The sequence below is a fragment of the Eulemur rufifrons genome, chromosome 2, assembly GCF_041146395.1.
Source record: "Eulemur rufifrons isolate Redbay chromosome 2, OSU_ERuf_1, whole genome shotgun sequence".
NCBI lineage: Eukaryota > Metazoa > Chordata > Mammalia > Primates > Lemuridae > Eulemur > Eulemur rufifrons.
In genome coordinates, this window is record NC_090984.1 from 94803550 (window position 1) to 94817501 (window position 13952).

Consider the following 13952-nt stretch of genomic DNA (forward strand, 5'->3'; position numbering starts at 1 on the left):
TATACCAATAGAATATTAATGCAGCCTTAAAAGGAAGGAAATCCTGCCATTTGCTACAATGTAGGTGACCCTTGAGGACATTATGCTAAGTGAAATAAGCCAGTCACAAAACAACAAATACTGTATGATTTCACGTCTTTGAGGTACTTAGAATAGTCAAAATCATTGAGACAGAAAGTAGAATGTGATGCATATGTTAATTAGTTCTATTTAGCTATTCCATGATGTATACATATTATTGTACATCATATTGTACATGATAAAATATACATTTTTATTTGTCAATTTAAATTAATTTTTAAAAAAGAAAGTTGAATAGTTGTTGACGGGCTGGGGGAGAGAGAAGAATGGGGAGTTATTGTTTAATAGGTACAGTTTCAGTTTTAAAAGATGAAAACAGTTACGGAGATGAATGGTGTTGATAGTTGCACGACATCATTAGTATGTATAATACCACTAAACTGTACACTTAAAAATGGTTAAGGATGGTAAATTTTATGTGTATTTTACAAAAATTTTTAAAATTGGGAAAAAAAATATTATGTACAGAGAGAGCAGTAACAATTCCCCAGGGACTTTACACAAAGCATATAATTTCTTAAATGTTTATATTAATAAAATTTTACCTATATAAGTTTAACCTAGGTAAGGCTGGGCTTCTCTTGATACGACAACTCTTTTTCTGTGCTGAAAGAACAAATTTTTGTGATTTCTAAAGGCCTTTTGGGAAATGTCAAAGAGTTTTAGATACCCTGCTATTTTTTTTAATTTGTTGTATAGTTGGGATGAAATTATGAGTTATCAGAGGAAATTTAGATACTTGACTAATATAAGATCATGGATGCCTGAGAAATAATTTCGGTTGCCTATTTAATCAAAATGACAATGCAAAATTTTTTAAAAGCGTAATGGGAAGGGTGGGGAAAAAAATTTTTTTAAGAAAAAAAAACATAGGTAACAGTTGTTAAGAATTGACTCTTTCGTACGTGAAGAACTTTTGTTTTTTGTTTTTTCCTGTAAATATTCAAGTGCATAATAAAGTTAACATGTAGTACAGAAAATTATTCTGGTAAGACACAGCATTTGTGCTATCTAGGAAGATCACATAGATCATGGATAAAGGCATTAATCAGTAAACCAAGGAAGACAACCCATCAGAATTAAGTCAACTTTGTTGATATTTTAACATTTTATTAATATAACTTATTTTCAGGCTCAGGTATTATCAATCAACAGAAATAAACCATCCTTCTAAGTGAAGTATCACCAGAATGGAAAAACAACCACCGCATGTACTCACTATCAAATTGGTACTAACTGATCAACACTTAGGTGCTCACATGGAAGTAATATTCTTTGGGTGCCAGGCAGGTGAGAGGAGGGTGGAGGGGATAGGTAAACTCATAACTAATGGGTGTGGAGCACACTGTATGGGGGATGGGCATGCTTGTAGCTCTGGCTTAGGCAATGCAAAGGCATTATATGTAACCAAAATTTTTATACCCCCATAATATTCTAAAATTAAGAAAAAAAAAAAAAGAAAATAAATAAATAAATTGGGGAAAAAAGAACTCCTTGCTATGTTCTGCTAGATTCTACATGATCTGACTCCTCCCGATTTTCTGGGCCTTTCTCTTACCATTCCTCTCCCTCACCCTATTGCTTACTAAATCCCATCTAGCTTTTCCTTTCCTCAGGGAATATATTGTCCCCACTATTTAAAATGTTCTTAAATCCACTCTTTGCTTGGCTAACCCTTATGTATTCTTTCTGTTCGAGTTTATCTCTTTCTCACAGAAAGATTTCTCTGATCCATACTCCTCCCTCCATTTAAATTATACCTGTGATTATTCTCTCTCATAGCACCTTGTTCTTTTCCTTCATAGCACTGATAATTTACAGTTATATACTTATTCATATGTTTATTTAATTTCTCTGTGTAACTGTAAACTCTAAGATCTATGAGTATAAGGATCACATCTCTTTTGTTCATATGATCTATCTAGCACCTAGCACAGGTTGGCACATATTATACACTGTATAAATATTTGTTAAATGTATTCCATGAAAAATTATGATGCATCATTCATCTCTATGGATAGATGTCCATTAACTAAGTTCCCAAGACTGATATAAAAAAAACCAAGATATATTTAGTAAGGCCTATTATGTATAATAAGAATTCTTCTGTGAAATAGACAGGTAATCATCATATTCTGTCCCTATAGTAAGCCAATATATAGATTCTCATAACAATGATAATAGATACCATTTTTAAAATGCTGACTATATAACAGACACTATTCTACGTGTTTTATATGTACTGTAGGAAATTAATATTGGAATACAGGTATCAGAAAGATTATAGCTTTTTATTTTCCTGAAAGGCAAATTTATATGGAAAATCAAATCATAATACGGACAGATGACTACCATTGAGAGCAACAAAAATTCTGAAATTTTTAAAGCAATGGAAGAATAACTTTAATGTAAATATTCCTTGTGAAAAACAAATTTGTGTGAATATTTAAGTTTTTACATTTATTAAAAAAAGATCTCATGTTCACCATCTAGACAAAATTATGAAGTGTGATTTTTCTTTATAAATATGAATAATAAATTCTTGTGGATTTTTGTATTATTTAATCTCAATTTAGGTCTTCATGTTTATTGATAAATTTCATCATGTTGGATTCAGCCCATTAGTATACTAAGGAGATCTTTTTTTAATTTATGTTAGCATCCAGTATATTACTTGACTTCTATCACCTGCAGATATGCCTTCATTCAAGTCTCTTAATAAAACTTTTTTAAGGATAGGCCATTTCACATACTACCAGACATTCTATTATAATTACTTAACATATAGTTTCATTCCAGCCCATCAAGACTCACTTTCTCTATCTTTTCCACAGGCTTTTATGAGAGTTATCAAATAACCTACTGAATTCAAGATACATTGGTTTCACAGTTTTGTTCTTTAGTAAAATTTTCGTAATACTTAATCATAGCCTCTGAGGGATCAGAGGCTCTGAGAAGATATATGATGTATATTTTCTGAAATAACCCATTTAGATATGCATATGTAATCAATCTTTATTATAAGCCCAGATCCCATATCACACACTTGGATGTCTAATAGAATTTTTAGAAAATGTAACCTACCTTAACAGTCTCTAAACAGAGAAGTTGCTAGGAAAGGGTACACATGTTAGAGCTGGCCATCAAGCTGAGAAAGCTCCAAAACCCTTTACCACAGAGACTGACAAGTTGTGACCTTTGAAGCTGTACTCCCTTGTACATGGCTGCTTTGGGAGATTCACTCCAATAACTGTAAATTTGCTCACTAGCTACCAAAAGTTAAATCCAAGTAACAGCTTCTGCTGTACAGCCTAGCAACTTTTTTTGTAAGTGTAAACATTTTTTTCAAAACAAAATTTTAAGTGGCAAAAATAATGATTAGAAGAGGAAATATCTGCTCATTTATGAATTTCCTTGGCATCAAATATAAATTTGTGTTTACTTTGTTGGTATTCATATTAGCATTTCAAAAGACATAGCTTTCAAATGGGGAAACAATATTTTGGCTATATATTCTGATTTTGATAATACAACTCTTCAATTCTTCTTTTAAAAGTATCTGCCCAACCAGTCAAATTACCTTTAGGACAGAAAAAGCAACATAGAGAATCAGCACAGTTTCTATGAAAGGTCTGCATTCCCATTACAATTTCCCTTAATGAGGAAAATTCTATTGTTTAATAATTCACAGTTGAAATTACACTGCATATCTGAAGAGGTGTGAGATCAACTAGGACAAATTGTTTTCTCCATGCAATGAGTTGCATAATAGGAATACAGATTAGTTCTCTAAAAGTAACAATGTTGTTTCTTTTGGAAGTGATTTAGCATTTCTCCTCATTTGTACTGAATTAACCCACTACAAATTCTGCTTACTGTAGGTAGATTCTCACTACTCCTTGACAAACCTTTGGTTCATCTCTCTCATTAACTCTCTCTCTCTCTCTCTCTCTCTATATGTGTCTCCAAATTGCAATTTTCAGACCTTTGGTTTTGACTCCTCCTCATTTCCCCTATTCTTTGCTCTTGCTTCTTGTTATAGTAAAATAAAGGCCAAGGCTAAACATCTGTCCTTTCTATTTAAAACTATTTCTCTGAATTAATACTTTGTTTCATTCTATCTTAAAAATTGCTTGTAATTCTCAAAGTTAATGGCTGCTTCTACTTCCTTATTAAGTATCAACTATATGCAAGACATTGTGCTCATTCTCCCTTGTTGAGTGTGTTGACCACTTCTTATTTTTTGAAACAATTTCTCTCATGGTTTTCATGACTAGATTTTTTTAATTGTGCAAGTAATACATGAGCATATACTCCTTATTTTAAAAAAGAAAATGAAACACAGATAAAAATTAACATCCTTTTTGTATACCTCGCCTCCCTTTCTCATTTACCGTCACAGTCCCCCAGAGGTAAAATTTTTTATCGTTTTGAAGAATATTCTTCTCAGAATTCCCATTGCTATTCATCCTAGTTATGGCTGTATTGTTCATAAATCACATAAAATGTCAAGCACTGAAATGGTGGCAATATCATTGGTATTGAGGATATTGGTACAGAAACTAAATAAAGGTGTCTAGGAAAATAGTGTTATGTCTTTTGTGAGAAAGAAATGAGGCATAATATTAGGAGTACCTTTTAGTCACAAAATCTGGCTGCTTCTTCGTTTCACATACTAAGTGATATTTGTTGGTGAATGTTAATTGTTCTTTTATCATATGTGTTATAAGTCTTGTACACAAAACTTGACAGTACTCAAGTTTCCATTCTTAGAAGACCTATCCCCACTTCTACAGGCCAGAACATCAACTAAATTATGTATAGCCTAAAATAGTAAATTTCATAATCAACATAAGTATTAATATTAAAATGATCTGCATTATTCGTCATTATGTTTGTATAATTTTAGAGTAGTGATACTCAATTACATCAGTCTTTACCATGTTAATAAACGGCCAACATTCATTAAATGTTTACTACTTAGAAGTGCTAAATAATTTATATACATTATCTAAACCCTTTCAGTAACCCAGGGAACCAGATACTATCATTATCCTTATTTTTCAGGTAAAGGAAATGGCTATTCAAAAGATATATCCATCAGGGTCTGAGAAGAACTCATAAATGAGTAATTGAGAAGAGTGTACAGGGGCCGATAGTGTTTACAAAGGTTTGGGCAGAATTTAGGAAAAGCCACAAAACATAATGGAGTACCCTGTGACTAGTAACAGTGGAAGCCATTAATATTTGTGGTCCTAATAAGGCAAAGGGAATGAGTGCTATTAGAATCCAAAGAAAGACCTGTAAGCAAGAATAGCAATCTGGCAGGAGCTGTGATCTTGAGTTGAGGTACACAGCCAACCTATGGTGACCTGGTAGAGAGTGAGCCAGAGCAATAAATAACAGACCTTACTGAACTCTACCTCATAATCTCCTGCCAGTGTTTTTCACTGGCTGAACCGAACTGGAAGCCAGAAAACACAAAATAGCTTGTTGATCCTGTCCATACAAGTTAGCTTGGAGCATAGAGGGTGAAAAATGTTAGAGAACAAATCTGAAAAGGAAATGGAAAATATCTAGGAATTAAATAACTTGCTCAAGATTTCAAACTATTAAATGGCAGATAAAGTATATGAATGACACTTTACTCCTAACCACAATGCTATACTGCCTCTCATATTAAAAAGTTTTATAAAATATTATTTGCCAGGGAAAATATTTTAAATCTGGAAGTTTCTATCCTATCCCAAATTGTTGGATGTATTTATACCTAACAGGAAGTGACACCAAATATGTGAGAGCTGACCAGCAAAGAATGCCCACCCCCAACCAAAACAAAAAGTCAGGCATGGGTATTGATTTTACATGTTGTTGGCATTTTCAGAATATTAAATCATAGTTGTTCCCCTTGTTCAGATTCCAGACTCCATCATTTCTCGTGGCGTTCAGGTGCTCCCACGAGACACAGCCTCCCTCAGCACTACTCCTTCAGAATCTCCTCGTGCTCAGGCTACATCTCGCCTCTCTACAGCTTCCTGCCCAACACCAAAAGTAAGTACAGTTCCTTGGTACCTCATACCTGCTCTACTATGGAAATCTGGGAAAACTAACCAATATTTCCTACTGCTTGTCAAGGTTGGATTGCATGCAAGATAATACTATGAAAAATGAATGGAATATAAGATAGTTACTACTCATTGTTTCACTAATTGTCATGTTAGACCGATAGTAGGACAATTGAGATTTCATGCAAAATGTCTTACTTCTGCATCACATGTTGATAGGTATTTTAAAACTTTGTAAGGGTATCACTTTCTGTAGCTCCTGTTTCTTTGTCGTAGATTTGTTACTTTGAGCATACTCATTAGTATAGATGTAAAGTTATATGTTTATGCTGAGGATGAATGTAGTTTTGGCCAATAAACAGCAAGATTAACTAAATATTGTCACCAAAGGGCGTTTTTTAACTTGTCCAGGCAGGGGTAGCTCCTTGCTCTAGTATCATTCCAAATTTTTTCAAACACATTCAACTTGGAATGTTGCTGCCTAATATTTGGAAACAAATCTAAATTTATTAGAAAGAAAGTTTTAATGCCAACCTTTGGGGGCAGGAAGGGTTTTCTTAGTCTTAATGTTTTCATAACTTATCACTGCATTGTGATGGGGAGAAGGATTAGACACTTATTTGCTGCTCACATCTTTGTATATATGATAAAGTAACTAGCAAATGTAGTTTTTGTTGTGACTGCTTTCTCCTGAAATGTCCTTTCCCTGGTTAAGTTAGCCATTTGTGCTTTCAGGTTCTCTATGTGATGGATCCAATATTGGCATCAAAAAATTAACAGTAACATTCCTTCTTATTTAATAAGACATGGTGTTAGCTATCAGGCTATACACTAAATTTTTTCTAGGTTTCTGACAGTTAATTTTTCAAACTGTGGCTTTTTCTCTGTCATCAAATTTAAGGACCCATATAGCTGTCTTCCTCAATTCCAACTTTTCTATCAATTTTATGAATGTTGTAATTTTATTTGACAAGAAGTGATCTCAAACAGTTCTTGATGAGGGTAGTACAATTTATTTTACCCTACATGGTAGAACCTTCTCAGCAAAATCTTCAGAGTGCTACTGTTGTATATCATTGTTTTTAGATATATGTCAAAAATAACTGATATTAATTTTATCATTTAAAAAATTGGGGTTCTAAATCTTCAGTGAAGAAAAATTGTAAGAATATTCTAGACATAAAATGTATGTTAATGCCATTTGGGTGCCAGTCAGCTACATTTTCAACTGAATGAAAACAAGTTGTTCTAAAAACTGGAATTGGATAGAAAAATTTCATCTGTGTCTTTTAAATTATTAAAACAAAATAAATTATATATAAATTTCAACTGCATTAAAATCCAATTATGTAAGCTAGACTCATTTATAAAGTCTGCAAAATAATTAAAATTAAAACTTAGGTCGATTATAAGATGTTTAATTCACCGAATATTAAGACCTAAATGTCGGGAATGTAGAACAATCCAAGACACAGTATTTTTTTCCTTAATGATATATTGGGATCTTAAATAATTTTTGAAAATATTTTAGATTAAATTTAATTATACATAGTAGTTCTTGAGCCATTTTAAAACTTTGTAATTAAATTTTAGCTACAAAGAGGATATCAAATACAATCTTAAAAATCACTTGGTACTTCCCAATTCACCAAAGTAAAATCTTAAAAAATAAAAACGTTAACATTTATTAAATTAATTTGCTTTTTGAAAAACTTTAAAAGAGAAGTGACTTGTCTTAATATATTTTCTTAGTTAACACTTAGATGTTCAAACTCACAATGAATTAAAATAAAGCACCATATTTTTATCTAGGAATAAGATTGTATTCCTTTTAGATAGTGTTCACCATCACTAGAATGTACACCTCAAAGATAAGATTAATTGACTCTAAACTAGGTGCTCTTATAAGTGGTTTAATATCAGTGATAGATATAGTCTCTGTCTTTGTGGAATTTACAGTTTGTCAGAGGCATATTATAGGTTGAGTATCCCTTATCCAAAAATGCTTGGGACAAGTGTTTCAGATTTCAGAATTTTTTAGATTTGGAATATTTGCAGATACTTACACTGGTTGAACATCCCTAATCTGAAATGCTCCAATGAGCATTTCCTTTGAGCTCAAAAAGTTTCAGATTTTGGAACATTCAGATTTTGGATTTTCAGAGTAGAGATGCTCAACCAGTAAACAGGTAAACATAATTAATTTTAATAATTATAATTTCACAATAATTTAATAATTATAAATTGAAATACATACAAACCAATGTGAACTTTTGTGCTGGGTGAAGGTTTTATAAATTATGTTCATCAACAATAACCAGCTGGCAGTTGTCACCAATCAAAAACTCTCAGGCTAAAATTTTTCATTAGTATGTAAATAGTCTAATTCAGTGACTTCAATATCCAATTTCATATATCAGTTCTTTTTTGTTTAAACTAGGGAAGTGTGGTCTATGGACCATCTGTCCTAGAGTCACTTTAGGACACTTATTAAAAATACAGATTCCTGGGCCCAATCTGGATTTACTGAATCAGAGCCTCTATCAGTATGGTCTAGGAATATGCATTTTAAACAAGCAACTTAGATGATTCTGAAGTACAGTAGTACTTATTCTTCTACTCTCTCCTCCTTATAACATGTTTGTTTTGGTATTTATTCTGGTCTGATAGCAAAACAGAATTTTGAAACTTCAAATAAAAGATGGTTCTCTTCCTTTTCTAATGACAAAGGCACCACCCCGTATCATATATAAGTACTCTCCAAATGTTAGTTATTGTTTTTAACTATCTATAATATTTTAACCTATCTTGTTTACTTAAGTAACATGAGCATCTTTCTACGTCATGAATATCTTTACATGTTTTAAATGGTCATCTGTAACATTATTTTGATTATTGTTTGATATTTTAATTGATTGATGTGGCATAGTTTTTCACCACCCCCTATTTTACACACTTTTGTTGTTTACTATTTTCCATTTTTAGAAACAATGCTAGAGATAATCTTCTGAAAGTTAAATGTTTTGATGTCTTCTCTTCATTAAACTTACCAACTTATATTAATTCTGCCTTTGTTGAAAGTATACGCAGAACTTTTAGGCCTTTGATTCCTACATGTTACATGGATACAAGGAATAGATTGTTTTTGCATCTTAATGAATTCAATTTAATGATATATTGGAAGAAGTAGTTTTGGCATTTGCATTTACTAATTTACTGGCAGACATTTAAAAATTATGGACCCAAAGTTTGAAAAGCTAACAACATTGAGTATGTAAAAGTATTGCACTGTGAGGCACTAAATATTGAGTACCAGCCCTAGTCTGTCATTTTATAACTTTATGAGAACTAATGGACCTCTGTTTCTTTATCAGTAACATCAGGTATTAAGTTAAATAATCTCTAAAGTCACTTGTAGAACTATAATTCTATTCCTCTGAAGTAGTTTCTATACCAACTGAATAAATATTTATTTTAGCCCTTCCCTCTGATATTTTTAATCTCCAATTAATATAAAATAAATAATTTATATTTATTTATTTCATCTTTTGCATTCTGTGCTAGTAGAGATTATTTACCAAAAATGTTCTAACTTTACTTAATATCTTACACATTTAAGTCAAGCTTGTCTCTTTTAAGTGAAATATTGATTTATCTTGTAATCCACTAGATTTTTATTCAAGTTATAGGAAGATAGGGAAATGAACTATAGAAATACAAGAAATGAGGCCGGGCGCGCTGGCTCACGTCTGTAATCCTAGCACTCTGGGAGGCCGAGGCGGGTGGATTCCTCAAGGTCAGGAGTTCAAGACCAGCCTGAGCAAGAGCGAGACCCCATCTCTACTAAAAATAGAAAGAAATTATCTGGCCAACTAAAATATATATAGAAAAAATTAGCCGGGTATGGTAGCGCATGCCTGTAGTCCCAGCTACTCGGGAGGCTGAGGCGGTAGGATTGCTTAAGCCCAGGAGTTTGAGGTTGCTGTGAGCTAGGCTGACGCCATGGCACTCACTCTAGCCCGAGCAACAAAGCGAGACTCTGTCTCAAAAAAAAAAAAAAAAAGAAAAGAAATACAAGAAATGGTGAAATTAAGAGTACTAGCTTTCAGTGTAATTAAATAGCTTTGATTGCTATGCAGTTTTTTTTAATAGTTTGAGATATACTTTGTGCAAAAGCACCCCAACAAAAATAACCTGTGCCATCATTATTTCAGCAACAAAATTGATTGGATATAGGCACGATTCAAAATTATATAACTAACTGTGTCCCATTCATGACTTTAATAGAAAGTATATCCCAAACTAAACTATCTTCTAGATCTTCATATTTTAAAATTATACATATTCGAAAATTAGGTATTTTCTGACCCCAAATCTCAGGACTATCTCCCTAATCATTCTACTTTCATTAAAGAGAAAACAGGTTAAATCAGAAGTTCATTCAATGAATATTTTTTAGTGCATATTATATATAAAATACTGTACTAGCTTGAAGGAAGGAGATCCCATAATCGATAGACTTACAAACCCTGCCCTCAAGGAGATTATAGTGAGGCTTATGTGAGAATATGATATTTATAGCTAATCAGTCAGATACGGGGTTGAGAGCCTCAGAGAGCTCTTCTAATCTTGCAGCGAAAGAAATTGGGTGACAAAAGGGTAGGAACAGGCATTTAATAAAAGAAGTACATGTAACAAAGAAGTATGTGGGGGCAAAAATGTACCTTTTCACTAGAAATCTAAAAATGTAGAACAACACAAATTTTACAATAAAATTGATAACTATTCTAAAATTATAATCATCAATCCTTTAATGGACAGTGACAAAAATGACTATTCACACTAGTAGGAATATAAATCTGTATTGACCCTTCAAGCAAACAATATGCACACATGCACATACACAGATATATATGTGTATATGTCACTTGCTTGAAAAATATATATTGAAATGTTTGTATTGTATAGCATTCATATATATGGGGGAATCTTAAAATTTTGTAATTTAACCAGTAATCTTATTCCTAGAAATTTATCCAAAGGAAATTTTCACAGAGACCATCAAAGACTATATACAAAGAATGTTTATCACAGCATTATTCATATTAGTGAAAAATTAGAAACTACTTTAATTCATATGGAAAATAATTTATAGTACACACATATATGAGTTATTCTATAGCCTTAACAATAATATTGTTAAGAATATTTGTGTGGTGAAACATGCCTGTAGTCCTAGCTACTCAGGAGGCTGAGCCAAGATCATCACTTGAGCCCAGGAGTTGGAGGTTGCGGTGAGCTGTGATCATACTGCTGCACTCCAGCCTGGTCAATAGAGTGAGACCCTATCCCAAAAAAAAGATATATTTAATGACATGAGAAAATGCTAAAAATAAAATATGTATTAAATTAGTAAATAAACCTGAATAGGGATGGAATTGCAGGTTATTTTACAATATGCATTTTTTTTGTTTGTTTTTTGAGACAAGGTCTTGCTCTGTCACCCAGGCTGGAGTGCAGTGGTGCAATCACAGCTGACTGTAACTCTGGGCTCCTGGGCTCAAGCAGTCCTCCTGCCTCAGCCTCCTGAGTAGCTGGGACTACAAACAAACGTGTGCCACCACACCCAGATAATTTTTAAAAATTTTTTGTGGCGATGGGGTCTCCGTATGTTGCCCAGGCTGATTTTGACCCACCTCAGCCTCCCAAAGTCCTGGGATTACAGGTGTGAGCCACTGTGCCTGTCCTGTTATTTTTTAAACCAGGAAATTGAAAGTTTTTTGTTTGTTTGTTTGTTGGTTGGTTGGTTTGTTGATTGGTTTTTTAGATAGGTTCAGATAGTGACAGGGATGTCTTTTTGCCTGTTTTTCGGATTTGTCGCAATATTCAATAAAGCCAACTGGAGTTGTTTATGTTTTTACAGGCATACCTCGTAACTATTGCAGTTTCAGTTACAGACTACCAAATTAAAGCAAAAATTACAATAAAACTATTAAAACATATTTTTTAGTTTCCCAGTGTGTACAAAAGTTATGTTTATACTATTCTATAGTTTAAGTGTGCAATAGCATTATGTCTCAAAAAAAAAACAATGTATATACCTTAATTTAAAAATACTTTATCATTAAAAAATAAAGATCCTCTGAGCCTTCAGCAAGTTGTATTCTTTTTGCTGATCATGTTTGTGTTTGCTTAAGGCTAGTGTGGCTGTGGCAATTTCTTAAAATAAGGCAACAATGAAGTTTGGCACATTGACTCTTCCTTTCATGAAAGGTTTTTCTGTAGCGTACAGTGCTATTTGACAGCATTTAACCTACAGAAATTCTTTCAAAATTAGAGTCAATTCTCTGCTTTATCAACTAACTTTATATAGTATTGTAAATCCTTTGTCATCATTTCAAAAATGTTCACAGCATCTTTTCCAGGATTGGTGAATTCCATTCCAGAATTGTATTCCATCGCAACAAACCCCTTTCTTTGCTCATCCATTAGAAACGATTCCTCATCTGTGGAAGTTTTACCCTGAGATTGCAGCAATTCAGTCATTTTCAACCTCCACTTCTAATTCTAATTCTTTGCTATTTGTACCACATCTACAGTTACTTCCTCCACTGAAGTTTTGAACCCCTCAAAGTCATCCATAAGAATTGGAATCAACTTCTTCCAAACTCCTGTTAATGTTGATATTTTGACCTCCTCCTGTGAACCAAGAATGTTCTGAATGGTATCTAGAATGGTGAATCCTTTCTGGAAGGTTTTCTATTGACTTTGCCCAGATTCATCAGAGCAGTGATTACTATCTATGGCAGCTGTAGCTTTACAAAATGTATTTCTTAAATAATAAGACTTGAAAGTCAACATTACTCCTTGAATCATGGGCTGCATAATGGATTTTGTGTTAGAAGGCATGAAAACAGTAGTAATTTCCTCTGCATTTCCATTAGAGCTCTTGAGTGACAAGGTGCATCATCAATGATCAGTAATATTCTGAAAGGAATCTTTTCATCCGAGCAGTAGGTCTCAATAGTAGGCTTAAAATATTCAATAAACCATGCTACAAACAGATGTGCTATCACCTAGGCTTTGTTGTTCCATTTATAGACCATAGACAGGAAGTCCTAGCTAGAGTAATGAGGCAAGAGAGAAATTAAGAGTATCCAAATCAGGAAAAAGAAGGTCAAACTATCACTTTTTGCAGATGATGTGATCTTATACCTAGAAAACCTCAAAGATTCTACCAAGAGACTCCTGGAATTGATAAATAAATTCAGCAAAGGCTCAGGTTAAAAAATCAATGTACACAAATCAGTAGCATTCCTATATGCCAATAATAATCAAGCTGAGAGTCAAATCAAAGACTCAATACTATTCACAACTGCTACAAAAAAATAAAATACCTAGGGATATACTTAACCAAGGAGGTGAAAGATCTCTACAAAGAGAACTATGAAACACTGAGGAAAGAAATCACAGATGATACAAACAAGTGGAAAAACATATCATGTCGATAGATCGGTAGAATCTATCATGTCATCAACATTCCCATCAAAATACCAACATCATATTTCACAGATCTACAAAAAATAATTCTATGTTTAGTGTGGAACCAAATAGGAGCCTGAATAGCCGAAGCAATCTTAAGCAACAAGAACAAATTGGGAGGCATCACCGTTACCAGACTTCAAACTATACTATAAGACTATAGTAACTAAATCAGCATAGCATTGATACAAAAATAGAGATAAAGACCAGTGCAACAGAACAGAAAACCCAGATATAAAACCATCCACATACAGCCAACTGATC

General features: G+C 33.0%; 1 protein-coding gene across 12 annotated transcripts in view; it reads left to right on the forward strand.

Annotated features, from left to right (window-relative positions):
- Positions 1-13952, forward strand: part of GPHN (gephyrin) — a 540339-nt gene that overhangs the window by 333808 nt on the left and 192579 nt on the right. For all 12 annotated transcript variants that reach the window (XM_069487828.1, XM_069487899.1, XM_069487867.1 and 9 more), the window contains one exon: positions 5998-6132. In XM_069487828.1, coding sequence (XP_069343929.1) covers positions 5998-6132 — 135 coding nt within the window. The remainder of the gene's footprint in view (positions 1-5997; positions 6133-13952) is intronic.